Here is a 19,988-nt window from a genome sequence, read left to right on the forward strand (position 1 = left end):
CACTGGAAGCAGCTGGAGACTTGAGGAGAGGATGGGTTGTAATGGGCTCAGCAAGAAAAGTGGCTGTAAAAATGCAGTTGACATCAGTGGGAAACTTCCTGCAAGAGTGCAACAGGTCTGTGCCAGCCCAGCCCGGAGGGATTGACTTGAGGACAGAACTGGGAGGCAGACACATGAAATTCAGGCTCAGTGCCTGGAAACTCAGATCTTTCCAAGAAGAGGAAATGCCAGGTCTGAAAACTTCCAGACTGAGTAATATTTCCCCAGGGAAGACTTTCAGCTCTTTCCCCAAGATGCCTCTGATGCATCTCTGGCATCTTCTGCTGGTATTAGAATAACCTTGGGAGCGTGCCCCAGGTGGGCAGGAGATGCTAAGCCTGTTGGCATGGAGCCACGAGGTAGCCAGGCTATGCCACGAGCTGGAACTGAGACACCAGCCCTCTCCATCCCCTGCCAGGGGACAAACCTGCAGCCTACTGGGCTGGAGATGGGGGTTCCTGGGAGATTGGTGTGAGGCAGCCCTCCTGGGAGCTCTTGCTGGGGGTCTGCTCCATAGCCTGGATATGGCCACTCCACCTGTAGCTGTGGCAGCTAGCCTTGCTCCCGAGGTGAACTGGGAAGGGTGAGAGGCAGCAGTGGCATGGGGACAGCCCTGCTCCCTGCTTACCACACTAGTGCTGGAGTTAGGACTGGTCTTGCATCGTGTGTCATATGGGAATTGTCTGCCTGGAGATGGGCAGTGCAGGGCATCCCTGAGGGAAGCAATGGGGGAGCTTCCCTAGGGGAAGACCCCAAAGGGTGCTGAGCCCTGGTGATAGGCAGTGACCTGGATCCCCAGTGATCCCTGTGGCTTGTGATCAAACAGCCAGGCAAGGGCTGGAATGCTTTTAAAAAAGAGCAGGGGAGCTAAATTTAGCTAAATTGGCTGTGTGTGGATGTGTGCTTGAGGCACTCAGATGCACAGGTTCAGCCTCTGTTTCCAGCTTCTGTGTGACCTTGGCTGGGTCCCTAGCCCCTGCATCTCCTCCTCTCTTGCTCATTGCTGCCCCGTTTAGGGGTCTGGCAGTGTCTTGGGCATCCTGCATCACAGCCTCTGCTCCCAGCCTGTTCTCCCAGACCTGCTCTCCTTCTTCCCTTGGTGTTCCCAGCAAAACAGGTGGACCCATCTGCCTGCTTGGAAATGGGGCAGATGGAGCTGTTGCCCCAGACACTCTCCAGGAGGGAGATGTTGAGGTGTTTAGCCAAGTTGGTCCCCATGGGGCAGACATGTCTGGGGCACAGAGGACAAATCTGAGTCATTCCCATCCTGGATGTTTTTTGCCCAGCGTCCTGCCCCTCCCCGTGTCCCCCCTGGGAACTGAGTGCCTTTTAATATCTGTGGCCTGTTTCCTTAGCAACTGCATTAAGCAAATCGATGGAGGTGGTGTCATTGGAATGGGAGGGCATGCCTTCTCTCCCCCTCCGACCCCCCCATCCCGCCACCCCCCACGCCTCCCTCCACTTGGCCTCTCTCCACTCTTACTCTCTCTGCCTGGGCTCTCAGCTGTGGCTCTCTGAGCCTCCTGCCACAGCCCTGTGCTGACCCCTGCTCGCCCATGGCTGATGGCAGGTCACCCCTGAGTAGGGGGTGACAGCCAAACCCCCGCCAGGGACACAGGCGGGTGTCCCTGGGGATGCATGGTCTGGCGGCTGAGGTGCTGGGGTGAGGGGGCTCAAGGACTGTGGTGGGGAGGGGTGGAGGGGTGAGGAGCCATGAGACACCCCCACCATGAACCTGGAAGGCCTTGAGATGATTGCGGTGCTGGTGGTCTTGGTCCTCTTCGTCAAGGTGCTGGAGCAATTTGGCCTCTTCGAGCCTGTGTCCTTGGAAGGTAACGGGTGTGGGTGGTGCTGTCACCTCCGGGGACATTAGGGGCAGGTGGTGGGTGTCCAGAGCGGCCCCCAAGGATGCTCCAAGGCTGCTGCATCCCTGAGAAAGTCCTGGTGTCTGTTGGCTGCTTGTAGGGGCGTAGGACGCAAGGACACTGCCTGTCCCAGCGCCTGGGGATGTAGGGAGGGGACAAGGCTGGCAAGGTGTCTGCTGTACAGAGGTGACTTTGATGTGTGCTGGGTGCTGTGAGCTGGGACTCTGTGTGACCATATATGTGGGCACCAGGGTGTTTTCCAGCACCTCCGCAGGAGCAAGGTGTTACCAGAGACCATGGTCACCTCACCCTGCATGTCAGGTGTTGGACTCAGCTCCAGTCTGCAGAGCAGCCAGGCTCAGGCAGGATGGGTGCATGCCGGGCTCCCTGCTCCTGGCTCTCCCCAGAGCTCCCTGTGGCCCTTGGGCAGGGTGGGGGGACACAGAGAGAGCTGGCCAGCTATGGATGGGCTGTGCAAGGTGCTGAGTGGTGTTGCACGGGACACACTTGGCAGAGCCTGGATCCGCTTGGGGGACTGTGCATGGTGGGAACAAGGTCAGGACTGCTTGGCTGGGTGCTCCCTGGATTGTCAGAGTGATTGTTGAGCCCTGCCCAGCCCCCGCCCATGCCTGCACACACCTCTTTGAAGGATGCTACAGCCTGCCTCGCCCCTGGCATCGGGGCATGCACAGGGTGAGGAGGACACAGACAGTTTCCCTGGTCCACCTGTACCCTGGGATACTCTGCTGTGCTTCTCCAGCACTGGCTCCCACACGGGCTGGGTGTAGTGGTGAATGCTCACTTCCATAGGCAGTGGAGCAGACAGCAGCCCGAGACTGCACCTACAGATTGGCTGTGCCTGGGGATAGGGAGGGAGGGAGGAGGCAGACCGGGGGTAATCTCTCCCTCTGATCCTGTGAACCTTATCCCAGGACAGGAAAGATGGATGGAAGTTTTCATTACTGCTTAACTGCTTGCTCAGTCCCTGTGTTCCAGCAGCAGAACTCCTAGGTGGATCATACCAGGAGGGAAACTGAGGCAGGAGTTGACCTGACAGACATCCTGCCTTGTGAGTGCCAGAGGAAGGCATGCTGAATGTGCCCAGGGTGGACTCCCCTCCCGAGTTCTGCTGGTGATTTGGGGGTGCTAGGACCATATTTCCTCCTTCCCAGGAAAGCTTTTGCTTCCCTATGTAGCTTTTCGAAGCTTTGGACCAAAATCAGTGGCATTGATTGCAGGTGTTCTACAGCTCCCAGGGCAGTGGAAAAAATGGAGACAGAGAGCCCCCAGTCCCTACAGAGCCTGCTCCAGTCCCTGCAGCAGCCCTGATGAGGGGCTCAGGACAAGGCAGGGGTCACTCCTTGCCTTGTGTGGCTCCTCTGTTTCCTGGGGCACACTCCTTGTCCATCTGCAACTGACTTTGCCCTAGCATGGGCCAGAGCAGGATGCTGGTGATTCGGTGTCCTGTGTCCAGCCTTGTCCGGGTCATCTGTCACCCCTCCAGAAGGAACAGGGGCATTCCTGTCCCCCTCCACCCCCATTCCCATGCTGAGAAGCTGCAGTTCCCTCTGGCATGGCTGGAGATGTGCCCCAGCTGTGAGGGAGGGAATGGGATCCAGGTGCCCTAGATTGCCAGCAGTTGTTCCCATTGCCTGAAGGTGCCCAGAGGAGAGGGAAACATGTTACTTAAGGGGCAGAAATTGGCTGAGGTAAGCTGAGCCCTGGGCGTTCTACAAGGAGTCCTGTGTGTGAATGGCAGTGGTTTGGGGTGAGGTGCTGTTGCATAGGTTACTTCCCCTCTTGACTTGAGAGGCAGCAGGTAGGATTTTCCTCTCCAGGGAAGGTCCCAGGCAGTGTCTGGGGCTGGAAAATACTGTGTCCCCTGCAGGGGTTGTTTACAAGCCATGGCCCCGTCAACAGTGACAGCCCAGAGACCACAAAGAGCCTGAAACCAAACACTAATGGCTTGGGTCTGCTAATGGACACAGGGCTCTGCCACCTGCTCTGGGGCAATCGATGCTGCCGGCGGTGCTTCCCCTACTCCGGTGCTGACCCACGCTCTCCCTGCCCCATCCCTGCTGCTCTGTCTCTGCCCAGGCTGTGCTGGTTGTGCCGTGCCACCACAGTGATGGACTGGGAATGGAGCAGCTCCAGAGGGGACCAAGCCAACCCCTCTAAGCTTGAGGGAAGGGTTCAGTGGGAGCATCTTGCAGTGAGATCTTGGGGGAATTCCAGACTTGCTGGATGAGGTCTCAAGCACCTCATCCTTCATTTGGAGCAGGCACTTCTCTGAGAAAGGGCTTGGGCAGAAGTGCTGACTCTCTGCAACCCCTTGTTATGCCTGGTTGGCACTGTACCCTCTTGGACCCTGCCACAGCCTTGGTGGCACAGCCAATGTCTGGCAGCAGCAATGGAGCATCTCCCACGAGCGCACTGTGTTCCAGGATCTCCAGGGTGATCAATGCTGGAACTGATGTAGTTTACCAGATGGATAATCAGTGATGGACTGTGTCATCCCACCCGTGCCCTGTGCCATCGTGCTTTTCCCCAGCCCTGAACATCTCCCGGCAGAGCCATGCCGGAGGCTCTCCGACCCCTGCTGAGACCCTGCTTTGGCCAAGCACTCAGGATGGGGCAGGTGGAGAGAAACGCTATCAATTTTGTCTCTTGAAGTGCAGCATCAATAATTCAGCGCAGAGCAATCGGTCCTGGCTGGGAGGAGGGATGGTGGGAGGGAAAAGGCGGGAGAGCCACCCGCATAGCCCAGCCACAGATTAATATTAAATGAAGTTGCAGATTGCTGTCGGCGGGATAATTGGTGCCTGCCCGAGGCTGTTCCTGCCTTGGCTACTCAGGGTACATGCTGGGGGACAGGCAGGATTGGGGGTGTCTTGGAGAGCCCCCAACATGGGGTATGCTGGCCTCTGCCTTCTCTGGGGGCTGCTGCTGCTGTAGAGCTCAGGATATGGATAGAGAAGCAGGGCTGGGAGGCTGCCAAGCCCTTCCAGAATCTGAGGAGAAGCGGGAGGGAGCAGCATCACGCCTGGGTGCCACTGGCACCCTGGAAGGTGCCAGGCGGGAGGGTGGTGGCAGTGAGCAGCATGGACACCTCTCTGCTGGCTCAGGGTGAGGATCCCTCTGGAGAGGGGAGAAAGTGAGCATCTCCAAGGTGCTGGTGAGAGCAAAGTCCTGTAGAGGACTCCAATGGAGAATCAGTGCCAAGCCCTGATTCCTCCTGCTTTCCAGGAACCTCTTTGGCAGGAGTGCTGCCTCTTGGCTGCAGGAGGGACTGACCCTTTGGGGTGTGATGCTTTGGTCCCTGGGCTCAGGGTGTCATCCAGCCTGGTGGGTTTGACAGACCCCAGAGGTCAAGGTGAGCTTGCTGCAGGGGAGTAGATCTTGGAGCATTGAAATCTAGACCAGCGCAGCTGCAGGAACTCCAGGCTGAAGTTTGGGATTCTCTATGTTGAGCTCCACCAGAGATTTCCCCACGTGCAGTGGATTTCACCCCTGTCTTTCCAAGGGTGAGCAGGTTTGTCAGCTGGCTCTAGGGCTGGGCAGGGTTGGCTCTCCCAGCAGTCCTGAGCTCCCCAAGGTCTGCAGTACCTGTAGTGCACCCTGTGCCTCTGCTGCTGCATGGTGACACGTCCTGCTCAGCCCAGCCAGACCTAATTAGCTTGTTGAATTTCTTCTCCCTCCGGCCTTGTGTTAATCACTTTTCACATTGCTTCCTTCCGAATTCCCTCTGGCCTGATTTGCTTTTACTGTTGCTGATGTGCCTGGAGAGGGGAGCAAGGAGACCCAGCTGGACATGGAGTAGGACCCCCAGTCTGTCCCAGCATGGGCTCTGAGCCAGCAGATGGAGGGCAGGAGATCACTCAGCCACAGGAAGGTGAGAAAATCACAGGCTGGGGAAAAAGCAAGAAATGTAGAGAGCAAAGGAGCCTATTAGGTCCACCCTTCTTTATAGTCCTGCTCTGTTGGTGGAAGATAAAACCTTCAAGTCCAATGGGAGAGGCTGTGACTCTCTAGTGCAGGGTTGTGTTGGGCTGCAGGGTGCTGTGGGAGCTCAATGGGATCTCCTTCACCTCCCCACTGTGAGGGGCAGGATTAGATCCCAGGACTGGGCACAGGTGGGAATAGAAGTGCCCTGGACTTGGGCTCTAGGGTGTATGAAGTCCATGGTCCCTGGAGTGCAGTTACTGGGATGTCAGATGTGCCATCTGTGCTTAGCTACAGCATCTTCTCCCATGGGTGCCAGCCCTGGTGCTTGTTGTACTGCTGGGGCAGGAGGTGGCCACATCAGAAGCAGCTTTTACATGAGAGATGCATAGACAACTGTCTGAAAGTGACTTTCTAATAACCATTATTGCCAGGCTGGAGTTTCTGTCCTGCTGCCCTTAAAGCAGGATTTCGGGTGGGCTGTGGGGAGTACCCACCCTGGCTGTTCCTGACATACTGCCCTCCCTGCTGTGGGGAACATTTGCACCCTGTGGAGCACATTTCCCTCCAGCAGCAAGCAGCATACGCGGGACTGGCAGCCCCGAGCTGTGGCTGTGACTGACTCGCTGGTGCAGAGATCCAGAGCAAGAGGGAAGAGATGAGGGTTGCAGATGTCTGTGGAGATGATCAGTGGATGAGGCTGAGCTCCAAGGCAGGGAACTCATGCCATGCAAGGTGGGGATACTGTTGGGAGGAAAGTTTGGTGGTTTGTGATGGGGCAGAGGGGATTTCCTGGGTGGAGCTGGTCCCCGGGCTGGTGGCAGCAGCATCCCAGTAGTGTGTGATGAACTCGGGGGTCCCTGCAGACTGCTCAGCTCCAGTGTCACCACGAGCTGCTGTTGGGGTGGAAGTCAGCGTGGCTGAGCGTCCTCCACTTCCTTGCACCCACTGGTCCCCATTCTGCACCCCTTTGCAGGGTGCCCTGGAGGAGAGCTGACCCCTAAGTCCCTTGGGCAGTTTTTTGGGCTCTCCTTCTCTGCAGCCTGGGTTTCCCGAGGGACCCAAGAGGGTGCCGGGGCAGGAAGAGGGAGGGCCAAGGCAGGTCTCTCCTCCCCTGCCCTCCCCTCTCCTGCGTTGCTGGGTCTGTTGCTGCCAGAGCAGCTGCCGGCTGGGGCTGTGTGTCTGGGGGATGGCGACTGCTGAGGCACCCTGGGACCTGCAGGGGCTGCAAACGGTGGGCATCATCCTGCTGCTCTGCTCCAGCCTCAAGATACTCCATGCTCTGGGCATCATCGACCTGACCAGGGGAGGTGGGATGGGGACAGGGATGGGGATGGGGTTGCAATGAGATGAAGATGGGGTGGTGGAGATGCTCCTCCTGTCCTAAGGGCTGTAGGGTGCTTAGGGGAGGTTTTGAAGAATTAGTGTGGTTTAGTGCCTTTTTTGTTTGTTTGTTTGTTTTTTAATGGGGGGTGTGCAGGGGGGGGCATTGGAATATCTGGCAGCATTAGGGTGTAGGGAGCTGCGTAAGTGAGGGTGTCTGGGGGCCTTTCAGAGTGTTAGAATATTGGGTGGGAATATTTGTGGACATTGGAATGTGTGGTGCTGGGTGCAGGATTCTATAAATTTAGAGTGTCTGGGAGCATTAGGGTGGAGGATATCTGGGTCTTGAGGCACTGGGATACAGTGATGTGTGGGGTGCTGGGGGATGGAGACTGCCTGGGCTGTTGGAGTCTCAGGGCAATGGGATGCAGAGGGCTGGGCTTTGTCAGATGATGTGGAAAAGAATTGCAGGTAACTGAGGCTGAGGAGATAAGCGTGAGCTGGGAAGAAAGAGCCATCCATGAATGTGGGGTACAGCACCATGCAGGGCAAAGCTTTCTCACTGCTACAGGAATTGGTGGCTATGGGGAAAACATGGGAAAAGAGTCAAGAGCCCCTTTGCCCTCCCTACAGGGCTATGCCTGGGCTGGAGAAAGAAGATGATGCTCTGGGTGTTGAGCTTCCTGGATTGGCAAGTGGGTACTGAGGATAGGGTTGGATGTGGCCAAAGAAGAGAACCCAAAATATGTCAGAGCAATGGATACACAACGTGTTGGTTGTGCCTGATGAGAGTGGGAGTGCAGGGGGCTGCGTGGTGCTGATGCCTTGTTCCTTTTGGCTGCCTTCCTCTACTGTGCCACAGCTCAGACAAAGGGCTGGCAATAGATTTTGCATGATACGTTTTGGGGTTGGTTTGCCTCCATCCCTTCTGCCTCCTTGCTGGCACTGGGAATGCTGTGAAATGAACGGACTGCCGATCACATCCCCTTGGGTAGGTAGATCTCAGAATGGGAGGTGTGTGGCCAGGAGTGATCAGAAGAGCAACTAGTAGGAGAGCAGAGGGAGGGGAGCAGAGGAGGATGCTGTGCCCAGGAGGTGCTTTCAATCTTCTTCTGATGGAGGATGTCCCTGAACTCCCTGACACCTGGCTGGGGTGTGGCTGAAGAACATCCACTTTGTCCCTGTGCCTTACTGTGGAGGGTATGGATGGCATCTGGGTAATGGATATGCAGAGCACTAGCTCTCTTGTGGAATACGTTACTTGCAGCCAAGAGGAGCTGGTGCTCTGCTGGGGCATTTTTTTTGGGTAGCTCCTCTGGCACCTTGGATGCACTGGTTCCTGCTGCCAGAGGAGGTGCTGATGGGGGCAGGATGTGTCCCTGTGTGTGGGTTTTGCAGCAGGGAGATGCATATGGCTGTCCAGTCCTGCAGCTTTGTCTGCTCCATTTGGGAGCCCCGGAGCTCCACTATTTCTTGGGATGTGTATCCTGTACCCTGCTCGCAACATTTTGTACATGGTGTGGTCTGAAGAAATTATTATTCTGCAGCATCTCCTTTGGGCACAGCTAGGATATCTGGGAGCACTGTCACAGGCTGGGGATGGGAATGGGGACAACAGTGCTGTGAGCCCCACTTGGCTCTGTGGCCCATTCTGGCCCATGGCCAGTCCCCCCCAGGACTGCTCAGCACAAGGTCTGTGCAGCTGTTTCTCCCTCTGGCACTGGGGAATATCCTGGTCCTGAGCCTTTGCTGTCCCACGATCTGCAGCTCGCGTGGCAGTTTTGCTGCTCCCAGCTCTGTCCCACACCCAGAGCAGGGACTCTTTGGCCCTGGGAGATGCCAGCTGTGATTTCATTCCTCTGATGGATGACTGTCTGGCACCTTTGCTACCCTTGGCTCTGCATTGCTGACTGATGAGAGTAATTTGCAGAGCTGCTGTTGGTGGGACACATCCTGACCTCCCCAGGGTGGCTGGGGAGACTCTTCCTCCTGTTGACCGTCACTGCAGACCCCAGAGAGCTGTGGCTGGTGGCACTGCCTGAGGCTGGGTATTTCCCTGAGTGGCTGAGCCCTGCACAGGGATGATTGTCAGCCACAGGTTTTAGGGGAGCTGGGTTCAGATCAGCCTTGGGATACCAGCTACTCCTGACCTGTCAACTCACCCATGGGGCAACCTGTGTTGGCCCACGGGGCCAAGCAGGGGCTGTGGGTGCTGCATGGCTGGTGGGCTGCTGGTGCTCTGCTCCCCTCCTGGAATGGTGCTGTTCCCTGGAGCTGGGGACGCTGAGGGGGCGGTCTTGTCGTGGGATACACATTTTCCACCCATCATGATCATGCATTTATTGACAGGTTACTGAGAGTGATGGGGGAGTTTTGGCATTACCTGTTGGTTTGTTATTGAGGGTGTATTCTAGCAGGAGGTGCCATGGAAGGGGTGGGTTGGTCTCCCCATCCAGCTGTCGCTGGGAGAGCACTGGTGGCTGTGGCTCTATGGGAGGACAGGGACATTGTTATGCATCTGACTGCCTCTGTCTCCTAGTTTTCCTCTGGGGAGACCATAGAGCAGCCCAGGCTTGGGTCCTCCATGGGAAGGGGGTGTCAGCCCAGCACTGGGTAACCCTCAGCATGGTGGCATTGGCTGGATCCAGCCTCCAAGGACACAACAGCTGCTGGTGGCTCGATACAAAATGGTCTGTGGCCATCCTGATGGCAATCGTTGGGGGCAGGGATCTACCCACTGTAGGTATCTTTGGAGCCAGCCTTCAGCATTCATTTCAACAGCATATGGAGGTGGGGATGGGAAATCCCTTCCCCTTCTGGTGCTACCCAAGGATGGAGTCTCAGTTGGTGTGTGTTTGTGTGTTTTGAAGTTGCCGAGCTGCAGAGTGATGCATGGGAAGTGACAAGCCACTTAACCCAGCAGACCTCCAGCTGCAGATAAAACACTGCCAGCCCTTTTTGTTCTGTGCCAGCCTCTGGATGGCCCTTGCAGGAGGGTGGAGAGCAGAGCAGCATCTGGAAAAGGAGCTGTTGCTGGCAGGGACAGCTGCAATGTGCAGCACATGTTTGGGCTCTGCTCCTCATCTTTGGGCACAGCTGTTTCCCAGCAAGGAGGAGCTACCAGGCTTGCTTGTGGTTTGGATGCTGGGGACAGAAAGAGGGTGGTGTGTCCTACTCAGCAGAGCCCTTGTGTTCACTAAAGCCAGGACAGCAAAACCCCAGTCCTGGTCATCCCTCTCCTGTTTTTAAGCTGCATGTGCTGAATGTGCTCCTTCCCCTGCCCTGGGGACCCTGGAATTGGGCCCCCTTTGGTTTCCTCCTTAAGAAACACCCATGTTCTTTATTTTTTTTCTTTTTCCTTCTTTATAACAAACTAAAGTGTAACTTGCACCTGACCTGACCTACTGCACGTGCCTATACCTGCTGCCCCTGTGAGTCCAACCACAGTTTACTCTCTGTTGCATCTCTCTCGCTGTGTGGTTTCCCTCCTGCCCTGCTCCCTCCCGGCTCCATCACCCTGGCATTGGGTGTTGCTGTGCCCACCCTGTCCCTTCCCTCTCAGCAAAGGGGATACTTCTGCCTGTCAGGTCTGTTCCCACAGCTCAGCTCTGCTGGAGGGACCTGGCCCCAGAGCATCCTTGGAAGGCTGGAAGGTGCAATTTCCCTTTCCCTCTATAAATGAAGGCCCTGGAAGGGTCATAGCTGTGACAAAATAATGGTTTATGTACAACTGATGCCCACTTCTAGGAAAGAAAAGTCCTCTCTCCTCACCTGCCTGCAAACCCTGGAGCAGACAGGAGCCAGGTTGTGCTATTCTGCCAATGCCAAGACCCTAGTCCTCACCCTTGCCCCTGTCACCCCCTGACAAATGCCAGAGGATGTGTTTGTTCATCCCTATACGTTTGCACCTCACTGTCACCCTGCTGTGGATGCCACATCCTTGGAGAGAATTTGCCCTCTTTGAGTGGCTTTGTGTGATGTTCTGCTGGATTCATGACCTCCTGGAGCTATTCTCCATCCCCTAGAATGATGGAGCTGCCTTGGTGTGAGCTCAGAGAGTCCCAGGTTCTGCCTGTGGGCACTTTGGGGCCAACCTGCCTAGAAGTGGTTGCTGGATGCAGACCCATGTCCCTGTCCTGGAGCTGGGCACCATGCAACACCATTTTCCTGGCATCTGGGGCTCAGCTTAGCCCCACAAGGCTGAGAAAGGGCTTCTCTGGCAGCTATTTGCTAGAACCCTAGAAAAACAACCCCAAAACCAGGGCTCAGGATGCATAGGCGTTGTGACCTGCTGCTTGCAGATGTACAGGATGTTTGGATATCTCCAAACAAAGTGACAAATCAGAGCCATAAAGGGACTTTGCACCTTTTGTCCCATTTGTCCCCATGCTGGTATCTGCCTCCCCTCAGAGGCTGGAGCCCAGCATGGCCTTCATCCCCTCCTCTTCCTCCTTTCCCTACCTGCAGCGTTAGTCCTGTGCTGAGTTTGCTGGCTTGAGGCACTGTGGGGGAAGGGAGGGAGGGAGTCTGCAGCCATGGGGCAACACCAGCTGGGAGAGATGGGGCTGAGTGAAACCATTGGGGCCCAAATGGGGGAACAGGGGGGTGGCAGTGGGGTCAGTACAGTGAGGGAACCTACTGTTAATGCAAGGTGACTCGGATGCAATGGCCGTGGGCCAGGCTGGTATGGGGAGTCCCTCACCCAGCCCTGTAGCCTGGCCAAGGCAAAGCCCTGAGCCCCATTCCCCTTCTGGCTGTCTCAAAGCAGGTCCCTGGGCTCGGGTCCCAGTGCTGCACTGGGGTGGGGGTGCATGCTGCAGTCTGGGCTGCATGGGGGGTCCAGTGCATGCTTTGCCTTCAGCCCTTGGGTGCCAGCAGGATCAAACCCAGCCTGAGCTTAGGGAGGATGCAATGCCCTGGCTCAGCCACAGGCTGTTTCTTGGGCTTCATTCTACCTTGACTCCCTGCGGAGCCCCTCGGAGAGAGTCCCCAAGGAGCAGGTATTTGTCCTCAAGGCTAAAGGACAGAGTCTGGCCCTGCCATTTCCTGACTCTCTGCTCCTGGGAGTCACCAGTGCACCCTGGTATGATGGGGGTGCACAGAGGCGCTGGGTGTGGGTAGCAGGGTTGTCCTCATCCTTCCCAACGATGGATACTCCAGTGCTGGGTTTGTCCTGGAGCTGAGCAGGAAGGTCGACCAGAGCCTGGGCTGGGTTTAGCCTTCCTGCTCCTTCAGCCTCATGCTGCATGTGCTGCCTCTGCTCTCATCACCCCGCGCCGGGTGCCCAACCCTGCTGCCCGTCGGGACCGGGGGCTGATGCTGTGTTAACTCTTCTGCTTGGTGACTCCTTCTTTCTTCCAGGCAACCCGCCAGTCCAAACTAAAAAAGCGCTGAAGCAGCGATTCCTCAAACTGCTGCCCTGCTGCCGGCCCAAATCCATCCCCTCGCTCAGTGAAAGCAAGTGCTTCTTCTTGCCTTTGTGTGTGTTTGTCCCGGCGGTGCTGCTGCCTGCTCTCCGCCCTGGCCCTGCCTGCGGGAAGGGGATGCCTCCACCTCTCCCCTGCCCTGGCTGTCAGGATCCTGGCTGCCCTGGAGGGGTCCGATCCCATGGGCTCTGCACCCACCTCTGTCTTTACCTGCTCACAGTCTGGTTTTCTCCTTCTTCATCCCCCTGGAGCGGCTCCCACGGGATGCACAGCGGCAAGAACCGCTTGAGAGCTGGCTCGGGGCAGCGGGGCCCTCCCGGCACTGGTCTAAGGGGTGGGGAGTTGTTTCTCTAAGTTTAGGGTTGGTTTGGAGATGGAGGTGTGATGGGGCGATGAAAGAGGCTGAGCAGGGAGTGAGTGCAGAGTCCCTTAACCCCCTGTTCTGGGTGTGCTTGGTTCCTTGTTGAGTCCAAGCTCCTGGTCAGGATCTCTCCCAGCTCCGCGGTGCAAGCCAATCCCCCCTGGGAAAAGGTGAGTATGAAGAGGCAGGGTCTGAACTGTCCCATGAAGAGGGAGCATCTGCTGTGTGCCCCTCTTGGCTGAGTGGGGTCTAGGGGTGGTGGTTGCTTCAGGCAGGGGTTGTGCAGCTTGGAAGATGGTGGAGAGAAGCCGTCGATAAAGGTGGGAGCACAGTGGGCAGAAAATAATCGGGAAAGGCTGGGGGAAAGGGGGCATTTGGGGCTGAGAGTTCTGAGAGGCAATTCTCCTGCTAGATGTGAGCCCTGGTGCTGCAGGACATCAAGGGTCTGAACTCCACAGGGCAGATGCCTCTTCTGGTGAGAGGAGAAGGGCAGGCAGGGAGGGTTTCAGCACTGGGGGATTTTCACACCTTTTTTGTGCCCAGCCTGGGCTGTGCTGGAGGAGGTTATTGCCCAGTGTCAGTCTCTGGTCTGTAGCCAGGCTGTCTGTGAGTGTCCCCTTCTGGGGGGGGAAGCAAAGCATCCCAAAAATGTGTCAGCCTGGGCAGGTGTGAGAGGACAGTGTGTGCTGTGCAAGGTGCCTCTCCTGCCCCCTGGCATGACAAGATGGGAAGGACAGTGCTGGCCTCAGCCACCCTCTCTTCCCCTGGGTTCCTTGCAGACAGTGTTGAGGATGAGTTTGAGCTCTCCACCGTCTGCCACCGCCCCGAGGGGCTGGAGCAGCTCCAGGAGCAGACCAAGTTCACCCGCAAAGAGCTGCAGGTCCTGTACCGAGGCTTCAAGAACGTGAGTACCCCTTGACCAGCTCTAATAACCCCCACCTCTGCTGCTATGTCCACCTCGGAGTGGTGCTTTGTTTGTGAAAGGTTTTGGAACCTTGGGGTTGAAGTTTATATAGGGCTACAGCCTGATCTTACCTCCAGGGAGCTCAGTGGGGAGACCTGATCCTGTACTCTGTTTCCTTGGGTGCAGAGAGCCCCCTTCCTGGATGCCTGGGATTCAGAGCCCCTCCAGTGAGGGGGGCACTCCAAAAAATAAGGGAGATGTTCCAAGCAGCCTTTCTAGCCACCCCTCTAGGTGCACAGGGCTTGGGGGCAAGGCAAGGGAACCACAGGTTTTTAGGGAGTGCTCAGCCCTTTTTTGCAATGTGGAAGTGATGCTGTGACTTTGCTCTGGCAGGAGTGCCCAAGTGGCATTGTCAATGAAGAAAACTTCAAGCAGATCTATTCACAGTTCTTCCCTCAAGGAGGTGAGTGCCCATCCCCATCCCTGTCCCCATACACATGGGTGCCTCTGTGGGGCACCCCCCAATGCTGTCTGCCTCCCTGCAGACTCCAGCACCTATGCCACCTTCCTCTTCAACGCCTTCGACACTGACCATGATGGCTCCGTCAGCTTTGAGGTGAGCTGTGGCCCAGGAGGGGATGATGGGGTGCAGTGGGACAAGGAGAGCACATCCCTCCAGGGACCACTGCTGGAGTCAGCAGTGTTGTTGTTGCAGATGGATGAAGAGCTTTGCAGGCCTAGTGGTGTTTGTTAAATTTCCAGGGGCAACAGAAAACCAATGAAAAGCAAAAAAAAAGGAGCTTTCTGTATTTTCTGGTTAGGGTTGTGTAGGGACCCAGGCCGGCAAACACAGCCATGAGTGGGTCTTGTTCAGGCTTTAGCTGAACAGCACATCATGATGCACATTGTCCTTTTGGTTGCTGCGACCCAAGCGAGTAGTGTGAGAAATGTATGGGGTTCAGCAGTTTTTTCTCCCTCAACTCTTTTTGATACCCAACATTTCACCTTGTCAGCCCCAAGGCCCAGGACACATCAGCTTTGGGGCTGAGTTCCTCTCTGCAGGAGAATCAAGCAGGGCCGTACCCTCTGTGTCTCAGATGCCCTTTGTGGCTGTAACTCCTGTTTGCCTGCCTTGTCCATCCTTGCAGGATTTTGTGTCTGGGCTGTCCACCATCCTGCGGGGCACCATTGATGATCGCCTGAACTGGGCCTTCAACCTCTATGACCTGAACAAAGATGGCTGCATCACCAGAGAGGTGGGATGGGAGTATCCAGACTGGTCCCCAGGGCCAGCACAAGTCTGTACCTGGCAGGGACCAGGGCAGAACTCGGGGGTATTGGCTGAGCTTTGGAGGAGAGCTCAGTGGATCAATATTTAACTGAGCTCAGCTTTGCAAATGTCCCTCCTGTCCCCTGGCACTGGTGTGACTCTGGGATGGAGGGTGGATGAGTGGTGTGCAGCTTTGGGGCTCCACTGCACATGCATGTGCACACATGGCCCCATACTGTGCACAGAGCCAGCACAAAGACATTTGAGCACCCCACAGGTCCTTCAGGAGCATCAAGAAGAAGGTGCGGGTTGGGGACCAGGTGGAGGCAGAGCTCTGTGTTGACACTGCAACCCTTATCCCCTTCCCAACAGGAAATGCTGGACATCATGAAGTCCATCTACGACATGATGGGCAAATACACCTACCCGGCCATGCGGGAGGAAGCACCGCGGGAGCATGTGGAGAACTTCTTCCAGGTGAGCTGAGTACATCCTGGGGAAGCAGAGCTGCAGAACAGAGCTGCAGTGGGTGCAGTAGAAAACACCTCACTCTGGGGATGAAGCAGGGCTGTGCTGGTCCTGTTGGTGCTTGGGCATGCTTGGGGCCGGGGATGCACTGTGTCTAGCCCCTGTGGGATGTGGGCAGGGGGCACCAGGTTCTCCCTAGGGCTGGGGCTGTCCCTGCTATGCCCCCTGTGCTGTGCTTGTCTGCAGAAAATGGACCGGAATAAGGATGGCGTGGTGACAATCGAGGAGTTCCTGGAGTCCTGCCAGAAGGTAAAGTCAACAGAAACCTCTGAGCTAGGTGACCTCCCTGTTCCTTGGGGACCTTTGTCCCTCCTGCTTCCTTCCTGCAGAGAGGGGGTGAAGCCAGGGCTCCCAGGGTCAAGGCTGGAGCTCTGCTTTGGCAACTGTACCCATGCCAGCTTCCTCATACAGATGAGGAGAGCCATGGATCCCAGAAGGGCTTGGAAACTGCCTGTAACCCCTGGGGCTCTTCTCCCATGTGCCAGAGTTGCCATGAGGGTAAAGCCAGGTTTGGGGGAACTGCCCAGATTGCTGTTCTGTGCCCAACGTGCCTTCTTCCCACCTGCTCCTGACAGGATGAGAACATCATGCGATCCATGCAGCTCTTCGACAGCGTGATTTAGCTCCCGGACCTGCCTCCAGATGAGCTCTCCTGACACTGGGCCCAGAACCTTCTTCTCTCTCGACTTTTCCTTTGAGACTCCCCTTCTCTGGCTGCATAGACACCCCCATGGAAAGGGGTTCTTTCCCCGAGATGCAGTCAGCGCCGAGATCTTCCCTTTCCCCTGGCCCAGCTCTGCTTTCCTCCGGGAATCCCAAGCAGGTGCTCCCAGATGTTGGAGCATGGGCATGGCTGGCACAGGATGAGAATTTCACCTGGATGGACCTCCCTGTACCCATTCCCGGTGGAAAAGATGCATCCTTGGGCTGCAATAGAGGTTTTCCCCTGCACACCACCCTGTGCAGCCACAGCTCGCCTCCCCTGATCCTCCCCAGCCCCAGGAGCCCCCAGTCCTGGCTCCAGCCGAAATCCTCCAGCAACACTGTCTAGAAACCAATAAAATCTTGCAATGGGCACAATCAGTGCCTTGACTTCTTCCCCTGCCCTGGCTGTGCCCTGCTGTGGGAAGCATGTCTGGTGTATCCACTGTGAGCCACCAGCCACCCTCCCTGTCCTGACACTGGGCCAGTGGGTGGGCAGAGGGGCTGTGCCTGGAGAAGGACATGAGCCCTTGAGTTCATTGCTGTATGAGCTATGAGGAGCATCCCCTGATCCCAGGCATCCTGGTTAGACCCTCAAGGCTCTTCCTGACAGGGGCAGAGGGGAGGTGATTTGTTGTGGCACTTCTCCCCCAGGATGAACAATGCAGGGCTGGGAGAGCTGCAACCTCAGCCCCTGTCCCTCAGGTTTAGGGTGCTGGCACATGGGGACCCCAGAGATCCACTTTGAGGCTCCAGTGGAGAGACACTCTTTCTAACCCTTCCTGAGGACATGACAGCCAGTGTATGGGGACACGTGGAAGAGGGAGATGGTCTCTGGTGGCCATTCTGGCCCCATAGGGCTCACAGCCATGCTCCTGGCATTGTTTGCCCCTAACCTTGCCCTGCCCCTGTGCCCTGGCCCATCCAAGCCCACCTGCTGCCCCGGGGACTGGAGAATGAGCAATGAGGCAGAGAAGTGTCCCCACAGGCATAGCCCTGTGCTGGTGACGTGGCTGAGCTGGCAGCTCCTGGAGGAGAAAGTCGAGGCTGGGGTTAGGCAGGAGTCACTTCCCTGCTGCTGGCAGGCCGGAGGGTCACCTTGGGGCAGGGGACTCTTCTCCTTTTCCCAGCACGGCCATGTGAGAGCCTGCTTGGGGACCTTGGGGACAGGGACCCTGGGTGTTTTTTTCACCATCAGCTCTTGGAGATGGATGTGTGCAGGCAGGCCTGTCCTGCCCGCACACCACTCCAAGTCATAGCTGGGAGAGTGATGCCCATGGGCTAATGATCCCATGCTAACTCCAGCAGCTCTTCACAGGCACTGGGAATGTACCTAGGCCTGGCAGCCCCAGGGAGAGTAGCTTCACTCTCTGTATCCCTAGCCGGAGGTGGTTTGGGGTTGGCCTGATCTGTGATGTCTGGGATCAGCACCCATGCTGGGCCAGACCCAGGCTGAGCCCCTGGGGTTGGAGACATTAGAATTTAACCTCTGGGGCTCTAAGCCAAAGCTACGGGGCTGCTTCCCAGGGGGACTGTCCCTGTCCCAGCCCTTGCAGATATCACATGTTTTTTAGGCGCATTCAACACATTATTTATCTCACAGACATTATGTGTTTTTTAGGTTAATTCAACGCACCGTTCATCTCACAGATCTGTTCCCAAGTTTGCTGTGGGGCTGAGCTCCCACTTGCATTCTCCTAAGGGTGGGAGGGCCTTTACCCGTCCATCTCTTTGGCCCTGTTCTCCCTCCTCCCAGCTCTCTGGGGTACCCATTGTTCGCTGCCACGTGGAGCACCTGCCACCTCCCCCCTCACGCTGTAGGTCGCATGGTGTGACCCCCCCTGCCCTGGGGCATGGTGACCCACAACCCGCTTGGCATCTCCAGTCTGTATATTTTGTATTATAGTAATTATATGAGTTAAAAAACAAAACAAAAAAACCAACAAAAACCAATAAAATCTAACCACAATCGCTATGCACACTACTGTTATGTCTTTGCATCTGTCAGCTGCTTGGGATGGGAGGGCAGGATAAATGAGGGGCCTCTGCAGAGGGTTGGTATCCTTTTTGGGGTGCTGTGGTTGCAGGATGCTCTGCATGGGTGCTCTGGGAGGTTGCATGGGGGACAGGATGCACACTGAGCTTAGCTATGCTGTTGATGCTCCTGTAAATACAGACATTCCCCTGCTAAAGAGGCTGTAGGTGTTAAGGTTAGAAAGCTCTTACATCAAGTGTGTCACATTTCAGGAGTCAGGCTGCTAGGTGTGTCAGAGATGTTGCTGGGTGGACCCAAGCTTGGGAACAGGTGACCCTTGTTATGATGCAGCATTTAAGGCTGAGCTAACAGGAACTCAGTCATCTGCCACCTTGAGGAAGTAGGTGTGGACTGGGAAGGGGTTTTTCTTTAGGGCAAGCACTGGTTGTTGGAAAAGTCCAGCATTGAGAACTGGGAGAAATTAAGTAAACATAAGAAAGTAGCAGAAAAAGAGCACAATAGACCTGGTGTGGGACAGCAAAATGGTCCAGCATTCTACAGTCTTGTCCAGGAACTGAAAGCTCAGTGCAGAGAGCTGCCTGGAGACCAAATATCTTAAAAGGATGGGCTCTGGCTGTGGGGGGAATTACCACTGTGGGACTGGGTAGGCAGCAAGTCTGATCTTTCCAAAGCCTCTGACTCTCCAGGGACCTTTTTGGGCTGCTGGCTACCACCCAGGGCTGTATATGTCAGTATGAATGGGCCTGAGCACGTTTTGCCCTCTAACCCACTTTTCCCGGTATATCCTATCCCCTGAGCTCTGTTGGGCTGGTTGCTATTTTGGGCAATGACATCCAAGGGCTTGATGTGCCCTCTTGTGGCACAGGGATGCCATGAGCCACTGATGGGATCCCTTGGGTCCTTGTCCCCAGGGTGAAGGGCAGGAGAGAGGCTGAGGTGATAATGGGAAAAACAGCACTGTGGGGCTCAGCCTTCCAATGCTGCCGTAGCCTTCTCACACCAGATGGGAAAAGGTTTATGTAGGGAGTGTAGCTTTTGGAGTGGGGAAGCATCTCTGGGAGTCAAAAATAATCTGTTTAGCTCTCCCCCAAACAGGACCTCAGGAAAAGCCTGAGAGCAGGGGGGCCAGGATCCTTTAAGGTGTGCCTTCAGCTCACTGTGAGAAGCTGCTGTGTGAGCCAGGGCTTGGATGAGCCTTGCTACTAGGAAGTGGCATTTAAAGGTGGACAGACAAGTCATTTGGAGAGATAAGAGCTGATGGATCCTTGGAAAAGGGCAGCCTTGTGTTGTTTCCAGACAGATTTTTCCCCAGCTTTCAGAGGAAAAATTAATAGTAGCTATGTGGTAAAACAGCTGAGCAACTGGATGAGGCAGCTGATACAGCCTGGGGCAGCATCCTGAATACTGCCTAGAAACACAAGTATTTTGTAAAAGGATGAGATTCCAACACTGGGAGAACTGTTACTGTAGGATTATTTTGCCATGATCAGAGATATGAACACTCCTTCATACGGGGTCTTTTGTGACCCTGTAGTCACTGCCTAGCTCTGGAGGTGTGTGAAAGTCCTGTGTGTTCTCCACCCAGATTCTATGCATTTCTCCTCTCTAACCCTTCTGTAAAGTCTGCTCGTG

General features: G+C 56.0%; 1 protein-coding gene across 5 annotated transcripts in view; it reads left to right on the forward strand.

The window, feature by feature from the left end:
* The window catches only part of KCNIP2 (potassium voltage-gated channel interacting protein 2), a 43,739-nt gene extending 25,400 nt beyond the window's left edge, over positions 1-18,339 (forward strand). The window contains exons 2-9 of one of the 5 annotated variants that reach the window (XM_088169242.1): positions 12,531-12,630; positions 13,689-13,860; positions 14,254-14,323; positions 14,406-14,476; positions 15,009-15,116; positions 15,503-15,607; positions 15,845-15,907; positions 16,234-18,339. In XM_088169242.1, coding sequence (XP_088025368.1) covers positions 12,531-12,630; positions 13,689-13,860; positions 14,254-14,323; positions 14,406-14,476; positions 15,009-15,116; positions 15,503-15,607; positions 15,845-15,907; positions 16,234-16,281 — 737 coding nt within the window. In that variant the 3' untranslated portion in view covers positions 16,282-18,339. Of the gene's footprint in view, positions 1-1,753; positions 1,872-7,020; positions 7,157-12,530; positions 12,631-13,688; positions 13,861-14,253; positions 14,324-14,405; positions 14,477-15,008; positions 15,117-15,502; positions 15,608-15,844; positions 15,908-16,233 lie in introns of those variants that run through there. The other 4 variants (XM_088169241.1, XM_014885962.2, XM_014885961.2 and 1 more) reach the window with 4 other exon arrangements.
* Positions 18,340-19,988: the final 1,649 nt, after the last annotated feature.

Source organism: Sturnus vulgaris, chromosome 8 (genome assembly GCF_052056855.1).
Source record: "Sturnus vulgaris isolate bStuVul1 chromosome 8, bStuVul1.hap1, whole genome shotgun sequence".
NCBI classification, from domain to species: domain Eukaryota; kingdom Metazoa; phylum Chordata; class Aves; order Passeriformes; family Sturnidae; genus Sturnus; species Sturnus vulgaris.